Raw genomic sequence first — 26,614 nt, forward strand, 5'->3', positions numbered from 1 at the left:
CCTAAATTATGAATGACAACCCAGTATGGCATCCAATAAAAGTTATATTTGTTCTTTTATGAAAACATATAAACAACTGTGAGACAGTTGCTGGAGAAAATAAAGGAAAAAATAAAAAAGCTTGTTAGCTTGTTTTATGTTTCTGGACTCAGTCTTGCACGCTTGTTTTATGTTTCTGGCGTTGTCTTGTACTCCTGTCCACTATGAAAGAAAGTTTTGATCAAAATTCTTCTCATTTAATATGTCTGTCTTATTCCTTCTGTCATCTAGGTACAAAGACTAAGACAAAATAAACTTCTACCCTTAGAAAAAGGGTTGACATTTTGATCTAAATAATTTAAAAAAATGAATGTAGGTGAGACTTAGAAGATTTTGAAAAATAAGAAAACAAAGCAAGGTTTGGCAATTTAACAGGAAATAGTTTTCATGGACACAGCTCAGAAAAGTAAAATTGCCCCAAAGATCTCTCTTAAAGTTTTGTTATTATTACCATTTTATTTGCTTTTCTAATAAATCCGTCTGCTGTACGAAGAGCAAAGGAAATAAAACATTTCATTTCTTTTTTCAATACCATATATTTTGAAAACTTTGAGTTTTTAAATTCCACATGTGAAATTGTCTCTTCAACCTTTTTTTTTTTTTTTTTTTGTGTGTGTGTGCAGTTCTTCAATGTGAAGAAGTAGAATGACAGAAGCCAATTTTAATTTAGATTTTCCTCATGTTTTGACCTAGACCAGTACCTAAATGAGATCCCAGTCATTCCTGGGAGGAAGAGAGGTTTAAATCATGTAAAAATAGGACATCATGTACTTTAAGTTTTGGCAATGTCTATATTATTTTATAATGAAGGTTGAAAAAGAGTATTCCTAATGTCTTGCAGTTAAGAAAATTTCTCCATGCCTAGTGAATTAAAAAGACAGTTGCATATTTTATTTCCGGCTTCACAATCTCCAGAGAAGGACTGGTACCTGTAGCCTCTTCACATAATTTAAGTAACGTCAACTTTTTTTTTTTTTTACTATATTACAAATGGTGCCTATTGAAAAAAATATAATTATTCTTTTGGGGTTTTATTTCATAGTAACCTAAATTACTGAACAATTTAATATTCAAACTCTCTTGTATATTCCATGGTTTATTTTAGGGACACTTGAAAGCAGCCTCTATTTTAAACATTCTAGAACTTGCATAATAGGAAGACATGAAATAATGTTCTGTATTTTGTGAAATTTCTCCTACATTTTGACCATTCTTCCATTGTGTTACAATTAGTAGGATTTTTGCAGTACAGACTTTTGATTACTTTGGTTTTGCAAATCTTGACAGTTACTGCTATCTGCATTTTTATGTTCCATTTGAACAGAAGACTGCCTTCTCCCAGAAGGCTAGTTCACAGAATCGGTAGTGAAAATTTGAAGATTTTTCCTGCGTAGGAGGCCTATAGATGACTGAGAATAGTCTCTCACCATTCTGAATTGGTTTCTGTATGTTCCCACCTTATCTGCTCCATTCTCAACTATGAGAATTTACATTTTAAAAAAATCCTTCTAGTTACACTATAGGGTACTGCAACTTATTCCTGGCCAAAAAAAAACCATATAGGATCACTGTACTAGAAAACATTAAACAAAACCTTCTATTCCAGTGCCCCAATGGAATTTTCTCTTATTCTAAAAGACCATAAGGGACAGAATTCAAAGGAACTATACTGACCCACAAAATCACATGAGGTAGGTTTTTGTAATTTGGTTTTGCTACTGTAGTGTAGTGCAATCTCTGAGAAGAAGAACGAAAGAGGTGCTTTAAGGTTCCCACTCAAAGTCAATAGTTTGCACAGAGTTCTACTTACAGAGTAGAAGTGGTTCCATTGCTCTACATAGCCAATGTAGAAATGCTAAATATACTTCTGTAAACTGACATGCAAATTTCACCAGAAGTTTTGATTTTTTCTTCAAGAGATCTTTAGTTGTGTCTCAGTCTTAGAATGAAAAGTTATGCCTAAACTTTTTCTTAGATATTGTGGGCACATACCCTAGGAACACAGTAACATTTACAAACCAGAGCCCAGGTTCACCCTAACTGTCAGGAGCCAATTCTTCCATCTCTTGCTATGAGACATGAAAAGAACATATGGAATCCCACTTGCCATGCCCCTTAATATTTGCTCCAGCAACTGGAGCAGCTCCACTTCATGCTTCTTCTCTCACATTGGCGTCTGCAGGGCTAAATTTCAAATATCTTTTTGTTTATCCCCTCACTCTTCACTGCTGTGCAGCATTTTCCCCTTCCTTACCCAGACTTCTTAGGCACCACCATCGTGGTGCCCTGTAGTGGGGCCGTTGGAGCTGGCTGTGTCTGGCATGGGGCAGTCCCGGCACCACCTCAGAGGCACCCTGAATCCCCCAGCTGCCAACACCTCGCCACATAAACTCAGTACACTAGTTCAGACTGAAAGGAAAATTAGAACAGTTTACTCTTGCAGATTATAATTTTGCTGATTTGTATGCAGGAAAAAAAAAAATGCTTGTTCTGAATCTGGTTTTACAATGGAGTTAAGCTACTCAAGAAATATGTTGAATTGCAGTTTATACTGGACTTTGCAGAAGGTGAAATGGTTTCTTGCCTTGAAGAATGAAGTGTTAGACGTTTGTCTAGGAAGTCTTAGACTATAGCAAGATGGACCATGGACTGAGTTATAGGAAACGACAAAGGAACAAGGGGGAAGGAGAGCAAGCAAGTTGAGAAATCCGTAGTGCCATAAAATAGGCATAAGAACATTGGTTAATCAAGATACAGAGGAAAGATACATTTTCTTACTTAATCTTTTTTTTTTTTCTATTTCTTTAATCTTGTTTTATATAGGTGTTCATGAATATTACACTATTATTTTTTTAATAATTTATAAATTTAACTTTCTTTGAAGGGTCACCAGATGTAAGTAAGAAGTTATGGATTGAAAATCCTGATTGATTTTTAAGAAATGGCAATGTATTTTGGGGTGGATAAAAAGCTACTTTCTTAGCTTACATTTTACTTTTAAATTGACAAATGCTTTGTCATGAGCATTCTGTGTATTTAGAGAATTTTAATTTTCTCATTTTCCCATTTAAATTAGTTTTCCTATAGTTGTCTAGATTTGCTACTAACACTTTATCTTTTACATGCCTTTCTAGATCGATTTGCAGTATTAGCAAACAATAATCTCCAAATTCTTAACATCAACAAAAGTGATGAAGGAGCATACCGATGTGAAGGAAGAGTGGAAGCCAGAGGAGAAATTGACTTCCGGGACATAATTGTTATTGTGAATGGTAAGAAGTAGAATCATAGAATCACACGATGTCTTGGGTTGGAAGGGATATTAAAGATCATCTCACTTTTCTTGATTATCATAGCCTCAATTTTAGAACATATCAGCTTCTAAAAAACCTAATTAATATTAATTTGCTAATATAGTTCTCATGTCTGTTTAGTATTGTTTTCCTATAAAAGTAATTGCTTACTATTTAAAAAATCCATTTTACTGTATAAGTAGAATTCATTGCATTTCATAATGTCAGAGTATATAAATATACAAAAGCCCTATTACTATTTTTAATCATTCAAAGAACACTGGCAATCACTACAAGACTCGAGTTTCAAATTATGTTGTGTAGTAATTCAGTTCACTACATTTTTCAGTGTTTTATTATTTCTTGTTAAGAAACACTGATTTTTCATAGAAATTCAGCTTTACTGCATTGGGCATATTTTATTTCTTTTATTTGAACCATCCCAAAAATCATGAATACATTTTATTTAGATAAGCAGTATTACTTCTAGATTTTTAACATGTTGTTATGAAGACTAAAATATGATTTATAAGTGGCATTAAACTTTTTATTAGTTTATTATAAATATCTACTAAGGAATATGAAAGAATGAAGACAAAACAGAGTATTTAGTTCAACCTCTCTCTTAAATTCACGGCTGGCTTGTTGAAAAGTAAATATGAACACAGGACACAGTTCATAAAGGGCATGTTCTATATGTTCTGTTTAATATCAGCATTTTAGTAAAACTAATTCCATTGTGCTATTAGCTTCTGAGTTCTAAATGCTTTGTCCTTGACAACCTCAAGCCTCTGCAAACCTCAGTTTACAGAAGTCATTATGGAAACTAAATTATCAGTTAATTTCATGAGAAGAAGCAGCTTCTGGCACACATATCTTTAATCTGTGTAGTCAAGCAGCAGTATTGGAATCAGAACTCTTTAGGTAGGAAGTATGCAAAAAGTGACAAGCAAATGGGTGATTATCCTGTGTGTTGTGATAGAATATCACAGTACGGGCCCCGTGCATTGTGAAGTCCCCTCAGTAACTTGCTTTCATCAATGTGCATTGGGTGCTGCATTGCCTTGACTGCTGAGTATATTCCAACAGTTCCAACAGTATTTAAAATAGTATTTAAAATTCTGCATGAGATTTTCTTCTGTTGATATTTATGTATGTGTATATGAAGCTAAATTTTGAACACCTTTCTTTGCGATATATGCCATTGAGCTGAAAGAGAACTTGTGTTAAACCTGAAACATTGGTTTTCAAACTCCAATCCCACTTCACATCTTTTATTGGTGGATTCTATTCACAAATCTGTTTTTGCTTACATTTGTAACTGCTCGAGACAGGAATGCCAACATTCACTTACATCTAGACTTCAGTCCATAGTGCTGTGAGAAGAAGAGGTTTCCAGCTGAGAGGTTCTAACATTGTTGCTTAGTTAGAGTGGTACCAATTAAGAGCTATTTTTCTGCTTAATTTATAGGAATAAATAGCTTTTCCTAGGTAAAACTGAATGTAGTAAACCTGGCCCGAAATGCCTTTTAGATTAGTAGAAATAATGGCTTTTATATTAATCAGAAAGAAACAAAACTTACAGTACTCTTTGATGAAAAATAAAAAAAAAAAAAAGAAAAAAAATTATCAATGAATTGAACTTAAATGTGACTGGACTTTAACATTTTGCTATAAGTTAGATATGTGTGACACTTTCCAGTATGTCACTTATTATATCCAGACCCATTTGTCTTTCCTTTTAGGTTCATTTTTTAAATTCGATCCTATGTACATAAAAATACAGAAACAAGATAAACAGATCTCACTTCCCAGAAGGACCTATAAGAAAAATATTTCATGTAATTGTCATCATGGTGTCTCTGAGAAGATTGAAACACTTAAATAATGGGATGAATTGAGTCATAGTCCTGTAGTTCTTAGTTGTGAGTAGTGAAGAACCTGCTACTGGTGACAAAGAATTGATTCACGTCACTAACTCTGTTTTCAGGTCTAGATATTAGAATGCACTGCAAACCAGCTAAAATGTATGAAATGTTGTCTAAGTGATACTTAAAAATGTAAGATGACTAAGTCACACAACAGAAGGGTTTTTATATGCTGAGTAGTGACCCATGCAAATTCAGATAGAAAATAATTGATCTGTGAAACACTTAAATTTCAGCACCCCATGGAAAAGTCAAAAATATATAACATTTACTTATTGTTGATAAATCTGGTACACTGCTTTTAATAATTCTGTGTATCAGATGTTCAGAAACTGAAAGGGCTTCTGAGAATACTAAAGCTAAATATTTTGTACTGTTTAACACAACAGAAGTTAATTCTCAACAGTTTGTGAGAAAAACTTGTGAAAGTGAAATGGTATGCATAAGCAATTCATTGGGGTTGCCTTCTGTTCTTTACTGAAAGTTAAGTCAAAAAAAGGATAGCTCTGAGCCACTCTGATGATAAGGTGTTCTTGCTAGCTATATTTTATATATTATATATATAATATAATAAATATTTTTATAAATATATAACTATAATATATGTATATATTTATATTATATTTTATATTATATAGTTATTGAGAGCTGTATTTTGTGAATCTTCTTCCTCTTACTTCCCCTGACATTCTTTTTTTTCCATATATTTTCCTTCAATCTGCGGGGTTTGTTTGTTTGTTTGTTTGTTTTTCTTGACAGTTAATGGAAACAGATTTAGGACAACTGTCTTAAAATTACCATATAAACAGAGATATTAAATATATTAATAATAAACAGACCTGTGAGTCGATCTGCTTTAAATATTATTGCTATTTTTCTCTTGGGCAGAGGTTCTCTCCAAACAGTTTTAATTTTATTAATGACTATCCTATCGATAACAGACAAAATATGTGGTTCTCAGAACACAATTACCAAAACAGGTTGTAATTTCTGAAAACAGATGGTATCTATTGGGTCTTATCATGTCACTTTTTTAAGCTGGTGATACCCCTGCCCAAGAACTTTGCAGGTGTTCATTAGAAAAAAATAAATATGCTTAATCAATACTGCTATATATTGACACTAGTTTTAAAAGCACTGTCTGACATCAGTACATCAACTGTATGTCCACTATAGAGTTGAATGAAAGAAAGAAACTAGGGAGATTTTTATCTGAGATACTTAAATTACACCAGTCATAACTCTACTGTATCTTATGCATACTAAGTATGACTTCAGTCACTTTAAAATGGTCTGTAAGAAAATTGAACAACAACTGAACAAGACTTTTGAGTTTATTATTGTACAAAAAAAAAAAAAAAAGTTATAAACGTCCTGATTAAAAAAAAAAAAAATGTGTTTAAGAAAAACAGAGAAATACTGAGAACTGATTCATATTGTAACTTGATCCATAAGTATAACTATAAATTCCAAAATTAGCAAAGGAGCCTATGCTTTAAATTTCTCCAGAATCATACAGAATCTTCTATTTTCCATTACTTGGACATAATGTTTTATTTTTCAGTTCCCCCTGCAATTACTCTGCCACAGAAATCCTTTAATGCCACTGCAGATCGAGGAGAGGCAATAACTTTGTTCTGCAGAGCCACTGGATCACCTCCACCAGAAATAAGTTGGTATAGGTAAGTTCAGTAGAGATCTGCATATGAGAGCACATTGTTTTATGGTGTTATGATTTTTTGTCACACTCCATTAAGTAAGCTGGGCAACCTTAATTACTTTACTGAAATTTAAAAGTATTTACTGTCCATTTCTACTGTTAACTTCTAAAGCTAGAATCAACATTAATAAGTGAATGAACTCACAGAAATTCTATTGCAATTTTTAAAATCTAATATGTTTTAAAATATGGAACTGCTTTTAAAAGTAAGTTTAAAGTTCATGTGTTTTTGATTATGTCAATGAAATTAACATTGGGAACCATATAACAGTTGTAAAAACAGAAATATCCACACACTTTTTATTCTTTTAATTTTAACAAAAATATTTATATAAATATATTTATATAAAATATCTCAAACTCCTCACATCAGTGCACATTTCTATTTTGGACCCAAATAATTTGCATTCACATATGATTTCGGGTGAAATTAAAATGTCACTGCATTTTCAAAATGGATGTCACTTATTAATTTCCTTTGGAATCTTTGAACAATGTTATTAATTTTAAATATTATCTTCCTGTGACAGACACCTTTATCCTAACACGTCATAAGATAAATGCAGAACTAAGTTGTTCTCTTTTTTTACAATTTACAATGCTTTACTTTTTTTTTTTTTACAACTTCAATGATAGATGTAAAAAAATAGAGCACAGTTAATTCCTTAACGTAGCCTTGTAAGACAAGCCAACATTGATGTTTTATATCGTTATAAAAAATATATATAAATTTACACAGTTCATGGATATCTCTGTTTACAGATGTGTTTTTTCAATATTTTATAAATATTACACTACGTTTACAGGCTAACTCTGTGTCTTGGAGAGACACTTGTCTCTGCTGATCAGAGAATACCTTTTTAATTTTCCTTTGTCTTGCCTGTCACTGAGGCAACCAACTGTTCTACACCATTCATTAATTATCTTTCATACAGATTTTACAAAAACTTCATCAACTAGTGTATCATCAACTGTATACTGGATCTTTAATGAGGAACTTTTGTTCCGTACTTATTTCAGAAGCCAACACGAGCAGCAATGGTTTATACACTTCCTATCCCTGTTTATTATTATTATTACTCTTATTATTATTATTATTATTACTCTTATTTATATTTTCTCTGATTAGGTTGTAAATTCTTGGCAGGATCTGTTGGAATATTCTCCTTGTCCTTGGGCCTACCTCGCAGATCTTTCCAGATAAAGACCCTAGTTTTCTAGATTATTTCAGATTCCCTTTCTTTGGAAATTAGACCGAGCAAAGGGAAACTAGATCAAGATAATCTTTTTTTTTTATTTCTTAATAAAAATCTAGAAAACACTGCTATTTTAACTGTTTTAACTAATTTATCAAATAATAACTAGTATGCATTTCATCCATTGAGAACCCACGTGAATCTGTTTCTCAGAATTAACAGCCAAGGTATTATATTCCCAATTTCATGCTGTTTAGTGTACTTTAGATGTTGGATGTAAGCTGATATTAATATCAGCTTTATGAAAGTGTATTGGTGGTTTTTCTAATAAGCAAATGGAATTAAGTCTTGATTTTGACTTGGGAAGCTGGGAAGACTTATAACTTTTGGTTGCAGCAAATTATGGGAATAATATTCTGCTTTATTCCCCCAACTATGCTGTGTTGTTTTTCTTCCAACTTCAGACATTTAACACGTCTCAGGCAATCCATTTGTAAAATGGGCATGCGGTTGCAAGATGTGACTTAATGCAAATCTGTTATATGAATACATAGCTACACTAAGGACAAAAGTACAGAGATGCAAACATATATCATATTATTATATTATATTATATTATATTATATTATATTATATTATATATTGTATCATATATCATGTCATATTATATTTATTATATTAGTAGAGAACTAGATGAAATAGACACATGGATGTTCCTGTTGTTAGGAACTAACTCCAAAATGGACTAAATACAGTGAATAACAAATACATATTTTTTCCCTTTTAAAACCTTTCAAAGAGTATACTGGAGAGCTGAGGAAAAGTTCCATTGATAAAAAGGGTGGGATAAGTTTTACTCCGTTCTATTGGTGGATTTTCATTATACTATGTAGAAAATACCTCCATACCTGTTCAGATGGTTCATCAAGATTAAGGACCAACAACATTACATAAAAGCATTCAACGTTACACACAATTGAATGCTCTTGTATCTTTATTACTTTTTAAAATATGCCCTGACATCTAGAAATCTCTCATTGGCTCTAGTGAAGTTTCTTTAACAAGGCATGCATAATTTGGATGTCATTGTGTGACATCCTTAAAGTTCACTGCTATTTTAGTCAATTAAAAAAGAAAATCTTATTATTCTTTTTCCTCTTGCTTTCTGTCTGGTTTCCAATGAACTGATTTAACAGAAGGTCAAATTCAGCTCAAATTCAAATTCAGCTCAAACATGAAAAGTGGCTTGAAAATCAAATGCCAGTACAATTGACATGGCTTATATATTCCTCTGCACTGACTGTAAGCAGGATGCTGGTCAGAACTGTAGTTTCAAACTTTGAAATCTCTTAAAACAATACCTAATGTGGTAGAGCTTAACTATTTGTCTTACCCTTTCTGTTTCCACATATTGACAAAGTTTAAGATTCTGTAAGTTTTGAGTGGAGTTATCTGAGCTAATGTGTCAGTGCTCCTCAAAAATGCCTTAGTACACATAATAGGTAGTGAATTTGAGATACTTAGTAAAGAAGAAAGCTCATCAAAATTTAAGTTTCACTCTATTTAATAAGGAAATATACTTTGTTAATATTTCATGAACTAAGAGAATCTAAATCTTTTACCACTTAACTGATATTACATTACTGTACAGCATAACCTTCAGAGAAATGATACACCGAAGCAATTAAATTAGCCAGAACTGAAATATAAAGATACAAATTTACAAGTCCTGAACTGATGATCTTTACTCACATGAACAGTCCTACTTAAAACACAGTAATTATTTACATTTGTGGAGGTAATTTGCAGTAGTAGAGTTTAGCTGGATCTATCCCCCTTATCTTTACTGACAGGGCTTAGAACTATCTGACAAAATAAATAATCCTCTTTCAATGTACTATTCATGTTTTCTTGTTTGCCTATATCAGCATCAATCTGAATCTTTCCTGTTCAGATGGTCCCGGGTAATCCTCATAATCTCATTTCTGTTTAGAGATGGTCACAGATACAGGTGATTTTTAAGAGAAAATGCACTAGGAAACTATGTTTGACCTTGAATATAGACTTTTATCTCCTACAGAAATCACTGCAATTTTTTAAAACACCTAGGTGGAAAATTAGACCTTTTCTGTTCTGCTAAGCATTTTCTGTGATTTACTTTGAAAAGAGGATGAATAAGTATCACCATAATGTATTGAAATGGGCTGATAAGTGGAACAGAGTTACTTACAAAAATGTTACTAAAATGCAAGCTAAATAAATGTCAGGGAATCCTATTAACAGAGATTAATATTTCCAAAGGAGGGGTGGGAGAAAGGCAGTAGTGTTTTCACTTTAGGGAGGGTAATATTTCAGAAAATATGAAATACATATAGCTATTGGCATTCTGTGAGTAGAAAGAAAGTGAACATCATTATTGCTCAAATCTTGAAATAAAACTGTTCAAAAACTAGACATATACATTGGTTTCATTTGACAAACAATTTTTCAAGAACTTGGCATTGCCAGCAGGTTTATCAATGCTTATGAAAATCAGGCAGACTTTATGTAGGTGCTTTTGTGAACAGGCTGTTAATGATTCAACAGAAAGAAAGGTCAAAAGAAGACTAAAGCAAACAAGGCAGCATGAGAAGAAACCAAAAAAAAAAGGTAGGATTGCTTCCTTTTAGAAGCAGCTGTTATGATAACTATGTGTACGCCAAGGTACTCAGATGGACTGGTCAAGCCTTGATCAGCCCTCAGAATTATTCACAGGTTTTATTATTTCTATACCATCTGTTCAGAATTCATTACAATGTCTGGACATACATCTGCTTACTAAATTGTGGGTAGCCAACAACATCTGAAAGGAAATAACTTGGAAGAGTTCTTTATAGGCCAATAGGCTCTATGTGTAAGCAATATAAAACATTTTTTATAAATCGGTACATTGTTACAAGTATGAACTGCAATAGTATATTCCAAAATGTTTCTCATAAACAAGCATGTATTTTTTAACTGATTTCTTTCTATCCTTCCTTGAGTGTAAGCCATATATTATGATTCTATTCACAAGCATTTTTTCTACCATTAAGTTGATCATGAAAATTTAAGTATAAAGATATAGTATATTTAATACACATGTATTTTAGAACCTGACAATAAAATTGTGAACATCAAAATGCAGTCCAGAATGCATTGCTTATGTCTAGGATGCTCACATTCTTATAAAAGCAAAACAACAACAACAACAAAACAACAACAAAAAAACACCAATGTTGTAATCCAGCAGAACAATTTTCATAGTTCTGAAATTAGTCCCCTTCTATACGTACTACCAATGTATGCTGCATGACTTAATGCATTTCTGAAGATAGCATAATAGCACTTTCTTCCAACAAATACTATTTTAACCTGTTTGATGCTCCCATAGCACCATAGCACATTGCTTCAGACTTTGGAACCTACTAGTTCTTTTATACATCTTTTTGTTTGTTTGTTTGATTTATAGGAATGGCAAACTTATTGAAGAAACTGAAAAATATATGTTGAGAGGAAGCAATACAGAACTAACAATAAGAGATATAAAAAATATTGATGCAGGTCCTTATATCTGTAATGCTAAAAACAAAGCAGGAAATGATAAAAGACAGACATTTCTTCAAGTTTTTGGTAAGTACTGCATAAAATATACCACCCTTCCTTTTTAAATGTAAACAGTTGGGAACTGAAATTAGAATTCCCAGTTTTCAGTGCAGTATTCCTGTAAGGTGTCTACTGATGCAGCAAACAACTTTCTCTATTATTTTGCAGCTTTTTCCTCGCTGTTGGCTACTTTAACCTTTATACCTGAATCTAATTTTGAAAAGGCTATCTACAGCCTTTGCTATTGCACAATTTAGGTAGAATACAATGGAGTGTTAAATTGTTAATTCAATCCACTTTTGCCTTTAAAAATTGGCTGCTTGCAAGAAAAACAAGGGTAGAAAAAGGGAAAACTATTGAAAGGGAGAAAAAAAAAAAAAAGTTATTTGGACTTCTAAGCAGTGCTTTTTTCTTTTATCTTTTTTTTTTTTTTATGAAGAATGCCATGCAGATATGTTCCTGATTTAATATTTGTTTTTATATTTTTGATTTTTTAAAGTGCATGATAAAAAAATCTAATCTAAAGAAATGACAGTTTTAGAGGCAAAAAAAGTAATAATATGAAAACGTACTTCTCTTTCTATGCCCTACCACCCAATCTGTTCATGATTCTGTCCTTTACAGAGAATGCTGATGTTTTCTTTGAACTTTTGTGTAGCTATAGCTTATGTGAGCATGCTATGATTCTTATAGCATTTGTGAGAATATAGAAACTCTCCCTCAGAACCATTCTGCAGGATCAAGGCTATAGCTCATTTAGGAGAAGCCTACAAATGAAGTAATACACCCTGTTGTTTTTTGTTTGTTTGTGTTTTTGTTTTTTTGCATATAGGATCACTGTATTGTTAGAGTACTTCTATATTGTATAAATAATTAACTGTAGCTTTTAGTAGATAGAAGGACCACATATTTGAACAGCTAAAACATATACTTGGGACCATGGAAAATTAAATTTTACATCCCAGTTAAAACAAGTAGTAATTTATTAGTAATTTATACAGACTGAAACAGTTCCAACAGGAGATGCTAATCTGATGTCTCACTAGAAGCTGATGGACTGGGTAATGTTATTTTGATTTTGATGTGGAGCCTGAGGTTGAAGCCATGGTGTGAAGTGAACAGATTAGCTGTGCCTGTGTGCTTTACAGTGTCCTATTTGGGAAACTTTATAGCTTTTCTAGACTGTCCATAAATTATTTAATTTCTAGACTGTTCATAAATTTCTAGACTGTTCATAAATTTTCCAGTCCTCCATAAAATCTAGATGGTCTGCCTAACCACTGGGATACTTGATGTTTTGTGGTGATTAAGGGTTCTTTTAAGTTGCTTTTCAAATGAATAAAAATAAACACAATTTTAAATTTCATTCTAGCCTAAAGATATATAGCAGAGTGAAGATTTTTGTGAAAAAGCATTTTATTCGTTTGTATTCCTCCCCTGACCCTCCCCCCCCCAAAAAAAAAAAAAAAAAAAGTAATAGACTTGCTAGTTTTGATATGAGTTTGGGGAAGTTTCAGATGATAATAATTTTGCATGTAATTCAAATAATTTTAAGTATGGCTGAAATTTACTTAGTTTTGCCTATGGCAAGGTTATTTTTTTAATGCAAGGAACAGTGAAAGGGAGTAACACCAGACTAAGAACTTTTCCTGTATGCATTCTTCCATCTTCCAACAGCTACTGATTTGGGGACTCCTCAGAAGGTTAAAATTAATTAATAAATACCATGAGTTTGTTTAATAATTTTTTGAATATGTATATCCTTTTTGCTTCCACAATATCCTAAACTCCTAAATTCCTTAAATAATTTCTTCCTTGCATGACAAGGTATTTCTAAAGTTCAGGTCTGATACCGGTTCATTTATTTGGCTCATAATTCTCATTTTTAAGTGAAGAATAGTTCAAAATGTTCTTTACATCAAGCACAGTTTTATATGTCACTAGTTCATATCTTTTCCAAGCTGAAAATTTCCAGTTTTTAACTAATTTTTCCTACTATGGAAACCATTATGAATCTCTGATCCATGCATTTTTGTACCTTTCTATTCATAATCCATTATCTGTGAAATGGCAAGACAGGGCTGGCATGCAGTATTCACATTGTGGGGGAAGCAGGCTGCTTAGCAGCACAGTCCTGCTTCTGCTTTGATCTCCATGCCTTGTCTTACATTCTCTTTACCTCTCTGGCTCTCCCAAGTATTGAACTGACATTTCCACAGAACTGTCAGTGGTGTCTCCCAGGTCTCTTTCCTGAGTGGTTATAGCTATTTTAGAGCACATCATTGAGTGCACATATTTAGATTTTTTTTTTCCCATGTGCTTTACTATTGGATATACTCCAATTAGATTAGAATAATCTGTGTACTGTTTTTTTGACTATAAGGCATTGTATGAGAAAATAAGCCTCTTACCTCATTTGTAATCTCTGAAGCTCAATGTGATTTTAGTCTAGTATTTCCTTTACAAAGTTCACCTCTCACTCTGAAAATGTGGAGAAGAGTTGCTGTATTTTCTCCTACACAGAATTTTGTTTTTAACTTTGTCTCTCATACAGGTTAAACTCCCAGACATATATATAACCAACAAGTTATTATACTTTTCTTCCCCTTAAATGTATTCAAAAAACTGCAGAATGAAAATGGCAAGGCAGATGGCTAATTATTATAGTTAAATAGTGCACAAGCAGCCAGTTTATGTTAAAATGACCTATTAAATTACATAATTCTTCTTCACTCCATTAGCTTGTTTGTCTCACCTACCTGTTATCTCTAATGATAATTTACAATTCAAGCTTCTTGAGTCAATGACTATTATTTGTATTACAACAGGGCTCTGGTAGGGTTGAAACTCATAATACCAGTAATGTAACCATAAAGCAATAATGATAACAGTAATATCACAGAATTCAGCATTTAAATTTCTTAGTACTCTGCACTTCTTGAATGGACATGCCCATCAATGTGCCATCTAACACCTGCATATGTTTATTTCCTTGACTTAGATATTTTTGTTAAAAATAAATATTAGTTTGTTTCCAATATTAGTGTTTAAAAGCTATTTTGTCCTCATATCAAATTCTTATTTTTACAGTTTTTCTGGAGCATTAACATACATATCAAAACCTATATGCTCCCACCCTACTCTCCCCAGTTTTTCATCTTCTTTACTGCCTTTTATCTGTTCTGTATAACACATCTTAGATGAGTAAAGGAAGCCCCGTTCACAGAAGATTTCTTACTGATCATGATGTGGTAATCTTTCATTCTGTTATGAGAATAGAGGACCCCCTATGGGTCTTTTTCTCTGTATTTTCAGAGAAATTTCTGTAATCCATTATTACCAAAGAGATATCATCTGTATTAATGCCTAGAAATTGCCCTAAGATTTTTGGTACTAATTTATTTGGCTTTAGTCCTTTGAACAAGACTGAGTAACCTACATTTGCAACAGTAGTAATCACTGTGGCTGTATGAAAATACTGTGTGAGACATTTGTAGACATCTGTTTCGCTTCTACTAGTGTAGTCAGGGTTTCTACCTTACATTAGCTACCTATGATACCTTTCACCTACTATTTGGAATATAGCTACCCCGCTCCCCACCTGCAGTGCTGCATTCAGCTCTGGCATCCTCAACTTAAGAAGGACATGGAACTGTTGGACTGAGCCCAGAGGAGTGCCACAAATTTGATCAAAGGGCTGGAGTACCTCTCCTGTACTGGCTAAGAGAATTGGGGATGTTCAGCCTGGGGAAGAGAAGGCTCCAGGGAGACTTTGTAGCAGACTTCCAGTACCTAAAGGTGGGCCAGGAAAGCTGGAGAAGGACTCTGTCAGGGAGTGTAGGGATAGGAGAACGAGTAATAGTTCTAAAGTAAAAGAATATATACAAGGAAGAAATTATTTACTCAGAAGGTGTGTAGGCACTGGAACATGTTGCCCAGAGAATCTGTGGATGCCCCATCCCTGGAAGTGTTCAAGGCCAGGCTGGATGGGGCTTTGGGCAACCTAATGTAGTGGAAAGTGTCCCTTCCCATAGCAGGGGGCTTGGAATTAGATGGTTTCTAAGGTTCAACCCAAACCATTCTGTGGTTCTATGATTCTGTGATTCTATGAAATATTAAAAAATATTTGTAGTGATTTCCCTACTATTAATTTACATTGTTTTGTTTTGTTTTATTGTTGTTGTTGTTGTTCTTTTTATGCAAAACATGTATATTGATATGTATATGTTGTAAACATTTTGAAATATAAAATACCACATTGTTACTCCTATGGGCACCCTGACAAAAATTTCCAAAATAACATAATAATTAGCAGTGGATTTAACAGAAATCAAGAAAATTCAATCCTTTACAACCTTTTTCACATTTTCTTACTTTCTCAGACAGACCTAAACCTGTATTTCTTCATCATTATTTCTCTAGGGTGATGGCAGTAGTGTTCATTTACCTTATCATAAAAAAATTGTTCCGGCTAAATGAAGCAAATTTAGCTTTAATTGAAGATAAATCCATGCTTTATAAGAATAGTGCTTATGTTCTGAGGATAGTTTTTGTCTTCATTTTGCTTATTCTTTGGTTGCTCACTTCCACTCCTTAATTGATTAAATTCTTAAGTAATTAACTTAAACAGTTCTGCCATTCTGTGATGCATAATCAGGTGACATTTTTTCAACAAATTTTCTCTTTTTTGCATATATGCCATAGAAAGAGACATTTTAATGTCTAGAATTTTCTATTTCTAGAAAGAAAAAAAATCTTCACTCAGAATTGGTTAAAAAAATCAAGAGGAATTCTGTTATATATTAATTTGAGGTTTTCTAGGATATAGCTGTTATACCTATATGATCAATGAGGGTAGACTGAGATTATGAAAAATATTACACTGGTATTTCAGTAGTTTCTGATGATTTTGTAGAAGTCAAGGGAAAATACTTCAAGAAACACTACCCTTTATAATTATAGTATATTTTGACCACATATTATTTCTATTTTCTAGATGTCTTTTAAAATATAATCTTATATAAAAGAAAGTTTTGTGCAGCTATGTTCAATATAACTTTTGTTGATTAATGAGAAAAGTGTGTAGTATTATTCTTTTTTTTATCTGTTATTAGACAGATGAGAGGATGGAAAATGTAACTGACCTTTCCTGTTTTATCCCTCTTAGATATATTCCAAATGCCAAAACTAAAAACACTGAGGTTAATTTAGGCCCTCAAAGGACTTGCATCTTTGAACCAAGCAGGCTAGAGTGAGTCTATAATGAGATTGTGGTGTGGAGATTGCCTAAATGTTTCCATTATTTTCACATTTATAGTGCCTGAAGCACACCTAGCTAATTTTTCTTTCAGTTTAGTAAGTAGTTTAATATATGTTTTGTTTTGGTTTTGTGATTGTTTTTCACAGCTGGGCAGCTGAGCTCCACCACAACCATTCCCTCAAAGGAAAAGGAAAGGGAGAGAAAATATAATGAAAAAGGTTCAAGGGTTGAGATAAGGACAGGGAGATCACTCAACCATTATTGTCATGGGCAAAACAAACTCAGCATAGAGAGATTAATAAAATCTAGTACCTATTACTAACAAGCTAGAGCAGTGAGAAACTCAAAACATCTCCGCCCTGCATTCATTCTGTTTCTCCAGGGCTGTTTCCCACTCCTTGCTCTCCCAGCTGCTGTTGTGTAGCGTTTTTTTTTGTTGTTGTTTTGTTTTGTTTTTTCCCCTTTCTTAAATCTGCTCTCACAGAGGTGCAAACAACATCACTTACTGGCTTAGCTCTGGGCAGTGGCAGGTCCCTTTGGAGCTGGCTGAAACCGGCCCTTATCTAACATGGGGGAGCTGCTGGACTCTTCTCACAGAGGCCACCCCTGCATCCCCCCATTACCAAAACCCTGCCACATTAAACTAATACAGTTTTCTACAATACAGGTTGATACGTATATGAGAGCTCTTTGTTTAAACCTAGTGATACACACAGGAAGGGAATACTGTGTGTCTAGGTATGTAGCTATCTGTGCCTGCTCATCAGAGGCATTATGAAGAATATCAGCCACAGCTTCATGAAGTGAAAGTCATCAATAAAAGATGTAGTCTCAAACATTTATACATTTTCTGTATCCCTTCTTTCCTCCCTCCTAGCTCCTTACCTGTGTAGAACACCTCTATTTCTTAAAATAAAAATTACATTGTCTATAAAGGCAGTGATGCCAGTTCTCTCAGAAGACAAATCTTAAATCCTTTTTTGAGTGTGAAGTAGTAATACTGTTTTAACATGTATAAAGACTCAGGTTTATCATGCACTAAATCAAGTCAACACTTTATACTAGTGTGTGTGCATTTGTTTTTATGATAGGAATGAAGTTTCAGGAATCAATTTCCTAGGTATTTTCTTGTTGGGCTCTCTAGCTTGTTTATAAAATTCAAATTGTATCAGCAGTCTCCAGGGTTGCAGTTTTGCTACCTGATTCAAATGTGGCTGTGCAGGAAGATAACATAGGAGTGAGATTCCTCATATGTAATATTAATCAAGAGATCCAACCAGGTAGTGGTACAGGCTTATTAATATATTAATATATATTAAGCCTCTTCCTACTAAATCTATGGTCGTATTAATATTAATTAGCTGTTTAGAGTAGTTATTTTCCAGAGATAAAATCAAAACTTTTTCAAGCTTTTTCTTTGTTCAGCTTCCCAAGTCTGATAAACTTCTTTTGTCAATGCTATGGGTAGAACTCTGTGAATGCACTAAATTGTGTGTCTTTTTCAAGAGGTCAGCTGCAAGCAGCAAATAACAAACCTAGAGTCTCTAATTACTATCATGTTCTTAAGCTTTGCAGAGGAGACTGTAAGGTACGCAACAATAACATGAACATTCAGTTTACAAGGTATTCCCCTTGTCTGAATCAAATACAGAAGAAACCAGGCAAATATATATATATATATATAAATAAATGGGAAGAAACTTGTTTATTGAGAAAGTTGTAGGGAACTGAAGACCAAACTTCTCTGTTCCATGAACAAACTTTCCAAACAGTAAATATTATTTCTTTATTTGGCAGCATCTATTTTAATATTTCAAAATGCATCTATAGTGATGAACACAAAATCACAGAATGGTTGAGGTTAGAAGGGATCTCTGGAGGTCATCCGGTCCAAAATCCCTGCTCAAGTAAAGCCACCTAGAACAGATTACCCAGGAACATGTCCAAAGGCAGTTCCATTGCCTTGCCAGTAAAATCACTTTAATGAGCTCAAGCATGACTCTTTTATATGTTCAAGCCTTCTTTCATTTCAGACAGGTCATTCAGTTAACAATTGTTTAAGTACGTTATTATCAGGATATTATGAAAAGGTTCTTCACGGAGAGGGTAGCGGGCAACAGGTTCCCCACAAAAGTGGTCATGGCACCAAGCCTGATGGAGTTCAAGAAGCATTTAGACAATGGTCTCAGACATAGAGTTTAGTTTTTAGGTAGTCCTACATGGAACCAGGAGTTGGACTCAACGATCCTTGTGGATCCCTCCCAACTCAGAATATTCTATGATTATAATACAAATACTTCAGTGCTTTTGACTGAAGGAAATAGCAAAGAGGTGGAAACATCCTGGACTGAAATCCCAAGATCCTATATTTTCATTGGTTGTTGAAGTCAGGAAACTTGATTGCTCCTATAGATGGTAGTGTTAAGCCTTTAGTTAAGCCTAAGTAAATAAACATAAATGTGCTTGTTTGTAGTTTTTTGTTGTTGTTGTTTGTTTTAAGAAAGAAAGTCACTAAAAATATTTTGACATGACACTTTTTATGCAGGGTGAATAATGTAATTTGTATTTTTAACAGTACAGCCTCAAATAATACAACTTAAAAATGAAACCACATTTGAGAATGGGAAAGCCACCCTCATCTGTGAAGCAGAAGGAGAACCTATCCCAGAGATTACTTGGAAAAGGGCCACCGATGGAATAACTTTCTCTGAAGGTGACAAGGTAAATCAGCCTTTAAAATATCTAAACACATGTCATCTGAGCAATCTTCTTTTCATAAGCAGAAAAATAATTGAAAGAAACTGGAATCAACTTTAGATGAAATTAGAAGGAACTAATACTTCCTGAGGTAATATAAGAGATGTGGAAATTCAAAATCTTTAACTATAAAAAAAAAAGAAAGAAGGAAGGAAAGAGAAAAGCTATTAAAGTGCTGAAAGGCACTGTACTTCATCAAATAGTTCCTACTAAGGGTTTCAATTTCTTTTTGATTGCAGTGGCTGCCCTTAGCCCTCCTTGACTATATTTAGAATCTGTCCAGTATTTCTCAAAATGCTGTAGATCCTATAGATATCTGAAATAAATAAATATATATGTAAGTATATGTGTCTCCAAACACTTTGAAGAGCTTTCTTTCCCACTTATTTTTTTTTTCTTACTTCTTTCTTACATTTTCCCTCACAAAGAGCAAAGTAGTTTATAACTACAAATTGAGCCCATTTTCCCATTGTGATTTACCATTTTCAAGTTTTATTATAAAAGTAAGTTGAGTAGAAAAAGATTACAGTATGATAATGGAGAAAGTCAGTTACTGTGGGAACAAGAGCTGTAATTAGATGGAATGGTAAGCAAAAGGGAAGGGTATAATGTTATTCTTAACCATGTAGATTAGTTTCTACAGAGCTTTTTAAAGCATGATTTTCTTTTAATGTTTAAACAAGTATTCTTAATTTCTTTACATAAAACATAGAATTTATCTGCACTAGTTAAAGCCTGAGCCTCTCTGGTTTGCTAATTCAGAAATTAGACTCTACATAATGTATACAGACAGTCCACTTGCAGATGTTTGCATATTAATAGCTGTTGCTTAAAAAAATAAGTCAAACCTACACAGTGATCAAGCAAATCAGGGAATTAGATACAGAGTAAGTCACTCAGTTTATAGGATACTATTGTATATTACAGGAATATATATTTCCATTATTTGTGTTCTAAAAGGACAATGTCTTGTTTGGTCTAGTCTCCTACTTATCCTTTCCTGGCACTGAGGCAGTTTTTGTGAGGCTTTGCCTATCATTTTCCTGCTCTGTGATTTTCATTTCAGAAAAACATAATGCTATTTATATTTTTAATTAGTTTTGCACTAAAATAAAACAGTCGCTCTCCTCCTTAAATACTTAAAGTCAAAGGTGATCTTTCTAATACACAAAGACTACATTTGGTTCAAAGGTCACAAACATAGCTTTTTGCTTATGTTTGGAATGTTCCTAAAAATAATTAGTTATATCAGAAAATGAAAATGAAAGCAAATTGCAGAAATAAGCCAAACACATTGATTCAGTTGAAATCTGAAATTTATCCAGTGCTCATATAGTATGGCATTCCATTCTTAATTCAAACTGCAAGTGGTTAAACTCTCTAGACCTGCCAGTGTTACCTACATGCCATTTTTTTCAACAGTGGTTCAACTGAATAGTACTGAAAACCAAACTGAAAGCTATATTGAGTTGCTACTAGTGTGTTTTCATGCTGTATACAGATGATAAAAAGAACAAGAATGAATACAGTTATGTGGTTTCATTTTGTTCTTGCCAGTGAAGGAACTTTCAGTATATTGCTCCTGGCCAACTTTTTGCTGAATGCTGAATAACTGTTCTGAAATACTGTATGTCTCAAGCTATAAAATATGCTATTACATTGACCACGTGGTCCTCCAACACTGTAAAGGGACAAAGCCTTGACTTGAGTTTTCCTACCAAGTTTTTGAATAGGTTAACAGGGAAACAAACTGACAGTGAATAAATTATCGAATAAATTGTTGAATAATACAGCAGTGTTCTGCACTAGAAAGAAAAGGAAAAAGTGAGTTGAAGAAAATGTGAGTGTAACAGCCTTAAACTGAATTTATTTATAATATATGTGATAACTTAAAATAATCAAAGAATGATAGACTATCCTGAGTTGGAAGGGACCCACAAGGATCATTGAGTCCAGCTCCTGGCTCCACACAGGACTACCCAAAAATCAGAAACCATGTGTCTGACAGAGTTGTCCAAATGCTTCTTGAACTCTGGCAGGCTCAGTGCCATGACCTGGGGAGCTTGTGCCTGACCACCCTCTGGGTGCAGAACCTTTCCCTAACACCCAGCCTGACACACCCCTGTGGCTCCGTGCTGTTCCCTTGGGTCCTGTCGCTGTCCCCAGAGAGCAGAGCTCAGTGCCTGCCCCTTTGCTCCACTTGTGAGGGAGCTGCAGGATGCCATGAGGCCTCCCCTCAGTTGTGAGCTGAATAAACTGAGGGACCTCAGCCACTCCTCAGATATCTCTAGACCCTTCGCCTCCCTCGTAGCCTTCCTTTGGATGGCTCTAATAGTTTTATGTCCTTCATATATTGTGGTGCCCAAAACTGCACATAGTACTCAAAGTGAAGACACTCCAGCGCAGGGAAGAATGGGACAATGTCCAATCACCAGACATACTTGCACACGTAGAAAAATTATTGTCTACGTTCAGTGAATTCATCTTTTGAACATCTTTTAATATATTTTTTTAAATTAATATAGACTATACCTTACAAGCATTTTTCTTGAGTTAAGAATTTCTTTAGGGAATTATACTGATTATAATTTTATTTTTTTTCTGTAGAAGATGAAAGAACTGCTCTAACCATAATGGTAACATAATAATGATTTAAAGTAAAAATAAATAAATAAATAAATAAGTGTTGTTATTTTTTAATTATAGTTTAATAAGATCATTAGATTTACTATTTAGCTTCTCAGTCTTGTTCTTGTTTTGCTAAAATGCAAGTATACCTTCTATACCTTCTATGGGTAGTTGCAAGATGTGCTGTTTGAAATGTTTGACAACTCCATAAACTTGAAATGTTACATAAAGAATCTCTAGTGGGGAGAAAAAAAATGTAATGGTATTTTTCTTCTGAATAAAAGCCAAAACCAAAATTATTTTGACCAAAGAAAATATGGACAGCCTATTAAGGAACACCCAAATTATATAATGACTCCTCCTTTTCTTTCTCTCCATCCAAAACGAGGTGGATTGAATATAATACTGCAAAATTTGAGTGATCATTTGGTTAATTGGATTCTCTGTGCTACTTTAACTGAGATTAAATATCAGTGTGTTATCTATGTCTTTATGGTTGATGAGCAATTACTTTTTCCTGTATGAAAGAGAGTTTTACTATAGTATTGGTTAATGTGACTGTCTTTTGTCATTAATTCAACATTTATTACCAAAATTCCAAGTTTTTCCCAATTAGGAAAAAAAAAAAAAAGTGGTAGTTCCCTTGAGATTGTCAGAACCTATGGGATTGCACAGATGCAGACTGCTGTATCTATTGCTAAAAATATTTTCTGTAATCTGCAAACCATAATACAGAGTTTTGCTTTGTAACAGTTTGGACATGAAATTTAGTAAGTTTGTAGTGAGCTGTTCTGGAGTTTGCCATCCTAAATCTTGACAGTAATTACTCAGACTGGTCACTGCAATCTTTCTGGTAATAGCTGAATGTCATGATTTGTAGTGAGTAAGAATTTTTGCAGGCCTGTTTGATTTTTTCTTCCCTTACTGCTAATGGTGGACCCTTTACAGGTTTACAGTCTCTTGTCATGACTATGCAAAAGACATTCAAGTCCTTTATATAGCTTCTTGTTATTCACTTTGCAGTCCTTGACACTCCTGTGTTGTCTAGTTACATGCTTATGTGTGTTTATATAGGTGCCAAATGTAATATATGAAAGAATGTGAGTCCAATAAACACTGTGGACTCATATGACTCATATTGTTGATTAAAATCCTGGATTTTAATCAACATTAAAATGTAAAAATGTAAATCCTGGAACACTGTAGAGTTCCAAAGAGCTTGGAGAAACCAATGAGTGTGGCACTAACTAAAAGGATAACTAAAGTCTGTATGACTTGTTCTAAAGCAAAACACTAGGAAAGCTGAAGTAGATTCAATAATATATATATATGTATTTTTTTCAGTAATGCAATTAGTGATAGTTGCCATGAGTTTGCTGCATATAGATCTTGTCAAACTGATCCAGTATACATTAAAAATCCCAGTTATTTTATACCAAAATTAACTGAGTCACCGAGCTAATCATCTAAGCATTAGAGTTAGTGACAAATGGATTGCCAGCAGGCTTGGAAGTACAGTTATAAATAGGGGTGCATATACCTCTCTGAACTGTTATAATGCATGAAGGATGACTTGTTCTTACCTCATGCTTGCCACCTTAAGCCCCTTTAGACCATGTGCTTCTTGACAAATGGGGAAAAAAATCAGCAAGCAAGCAAATTTGATAGATACACTGTTAAATAGTATATCTGTACAAAAGAAACAAAGAAATATCATTAAAATGCCAATTTATAAGAGTGTGGGATTTTGATTACAGGTCATGTTCAGTAACAGATTTAGGCATTTACAGCTTGAGCATTCCTGTGCCTAGTCATTACACAGTCTGAAAGAGGAATTCAAAAATCCAGAGTTCTACCTCTTGTTTACATAGTGAGGGGAGAATCATTTGTCTTACAGAGGTCCTGGAGAAGACAAGTACACTGTACTGAGAGAACTGCTAAGGACAGTAAATGTGTATATGACCCCATTCCTGCTACAGCTTAGATAGCAGCATTGGGCTGCAGAGAGACATCTGGAGTATCAAGTATCCACATTGTCCTTTTGAGGATAGCTACCCAAGAAATACCCTTTCAAGAAAATGAGTTAGGTAGGGAGCACATTTTAAATAATAGCCTTGTTTAAAGAGTAACCACTGATGAAGGAAGAGATCTGAATGTGAGATTATTTCTAGCCTTCACAAATTCAAAATAATGTTTTATTTTAAATGATAGATCTTATAACCAGAACATCAAAACATAGGTTTTTCTGAGTTTTGAAATGGTAATGTCCAAAAGAATGGAAAATATGCACTAAAGTCATAGATGGAAGAAATAACCCTACTAGGCTTAAGGAAGATAATGAGTAGGAGGTCTATAATGATCTCTTTGTAAAATACAAATTTGATAAAGGATTTTCAATATATCAGATCTTCTGGGTATTTGAAAGCTGAAGCCAAATGATTTCAAACCAGACTCAAAGAACCCTCTTCCTCTCTTCTTTTTTCAGTTAGCCTATGGAACAATCTACCACATGGTGTAGTCTCTCTTTCTTTGAAAATTTGAAATAAAGGTTTCTTTCTCCTTCCTCTGACCACTGTTGAAAGTTTAAATGGCAGTTTTCCAGGCAGTCACATTAGATGACCTCTATAATCCCTTTAAAGCTTTATAACTCATAACTACATGAGAGTGGGTAAGCCTGAGTAAATGAATGATTATGTGTGACAGAAAGCATTTGGCTCACTCTTAAAGAATTGAAAATTGAAATGGAGATTTACTCCAAGACTAGAGCTTCATCTGCTGTTGCAGTGGCAAGCCAAAACTCTGCTTGGTGTATGTACTTGGCCTGTGCACTTCTAGTGCCCAACTCCCCAGCATTGCATGTCCTGTCACTGATGTGCCTGCCTGGCCATTGCCCTTTTCAGCTGTGATTTAAAATGGTGTGATCCTACAGACTTCTGTGCATCCAGCAGGCCTGGACCATTTCCCAGTAAAAAGAGGAGGCAGGAGAAGATTTGCAGTTTGTGGAACAGAAGGAAGGATAGTGAGTTTATTTGATTTGCTGTAATCACTTATAAAATGGGTTTTGGATATATACACACACTTCTGCACACATCCCTGCAAGACAGCACATCCCGATTCTCTAATACAAAAATGTCATTGATTCCTGTGAATCCAGCAGAAGCGTTAGGGCAAAGTTTCATGGTGTAATTTCCTAGTGTAGTACCAGCAGAATTACGAAAGCTAACCAATGTTTTTAATTACCATTTCAAGCCCTGTTTTGGAATACAAATAGCAATAACAGATGGGGCTTGATATGAGGCAGTAGCTCCACTGTATGCAGCATGTGTCCAAAGAGACAATCTTTACCCTAAAGAATTTACAATCTAAACATGTAAAATGAATGAAAGAAGAAAAAAAAAAAATCAATGCACATAGATCACAGAATACTGCTTTATTTTACATATATTTTATACAGATTCACAAAATGTCTTTAAAACACCTTGCACTATTCTACTTGTATCCACAAGTAAAAAGATCTCAGATTTTAAACTTCATAATGAAAACTATATAGTTTGAGTTCTGCTTCCTTCCAAATACCATCCTGAGTGTCCCCAAGTAATCTCCTATGACATTGTTCCTAAATATTGCAGAGCCCAGACCAGCAATTAAATTATTTTCCAAGTTTGAATTCACTTTATATTGCCATAAATCACAAGTAGTTTGAGTTGGTAGTTTCTCATAGTTGTCATGATAAGCCAATAGGAAAAGGATTTGGGGTTTGTTTGGTCTTTCCTCTTTGAAAGGTCAACTCTGTTTTTTACCCAAGCCTGTTAACATCACCTCATCTGTCACAAATATTAACAAAAAGAATTTGATTTCTTTTTAACTCCCTATATATTTCCCTATATATTCTATTGTCACCTCATAAAAGAATCAATGTTATAGAAGCAGTATTATAGTAAATGTCGGTGAATTATCTTGTCTTTATTTTGAGATAGTAATGAGATCTCTTATATTCTTATATCAAGGATCACCTCTGTATTTGAATGATAACTCACCTAGAAAGAGGAAACATAAATGTATTGAGGGTATTTTAATTGATTGCAGGAGATTTCTTTTTTTTTACAAGCTATACAAATCCTAGTCTTTGTAAGTTCATCTCTGGAACATCTCTTGAATAGTTGGAAAAA

At 33.8% G+C, this 26,614-nt stretch overlaps 1 protein-coding gene across 4 annotated transcripts in view; it reads left to right on the forward strand.

Annotated features, from left to right (window-relative positions):
• The window catches only part of NCAM2 (neural cell adhesion molecule 2), a 291,019-nt gene that overhangs the window by 150,673 nt on the left and 113,732 nt on the right, over nt 1–26,614 (forward strand). For all 4 annotated transcript variants that reach the window (XM_027449269.3, XM_027449268.2, XM_027449270.3 and 1 more), the window contains exons 5-8: nt 3,174–3,311; nt 6,825–6,942; nt 11,667–11,827; nt 19,636–19,781. In XM_027449269.3, coding sequence (XP_027305070.1) covers nt 3,174–3,311; nt 6,825–6,942; nt 11,667–11,827; nt 19,636–19,781 — 563 coding nt within the window. The remainder of the gene's footprint in view (nt 1–3,173; nt 3,312–6,824; nt 6,943–11,666; nt 11,828–19,635; nt 19,782–26,614) is intronic.

The sequence above is a fragment of the Anas platyrhynchos genome, chromosome 1 (assembly GCF_047663525.1).
Source record: "Anas platyrhynchos isolate ZD024472 breed Pekin duck chromosome 1, IASCAAS_PekinDuck_T2T, whole genome shotgun sequence".
Classification (NCBI taxonomy): domain Eukaryota; kingdom Metazoa; phylum Chordata; class Aves; order Anseriformes; family Anatidae; genus Anas; species Anas platyrhynchos.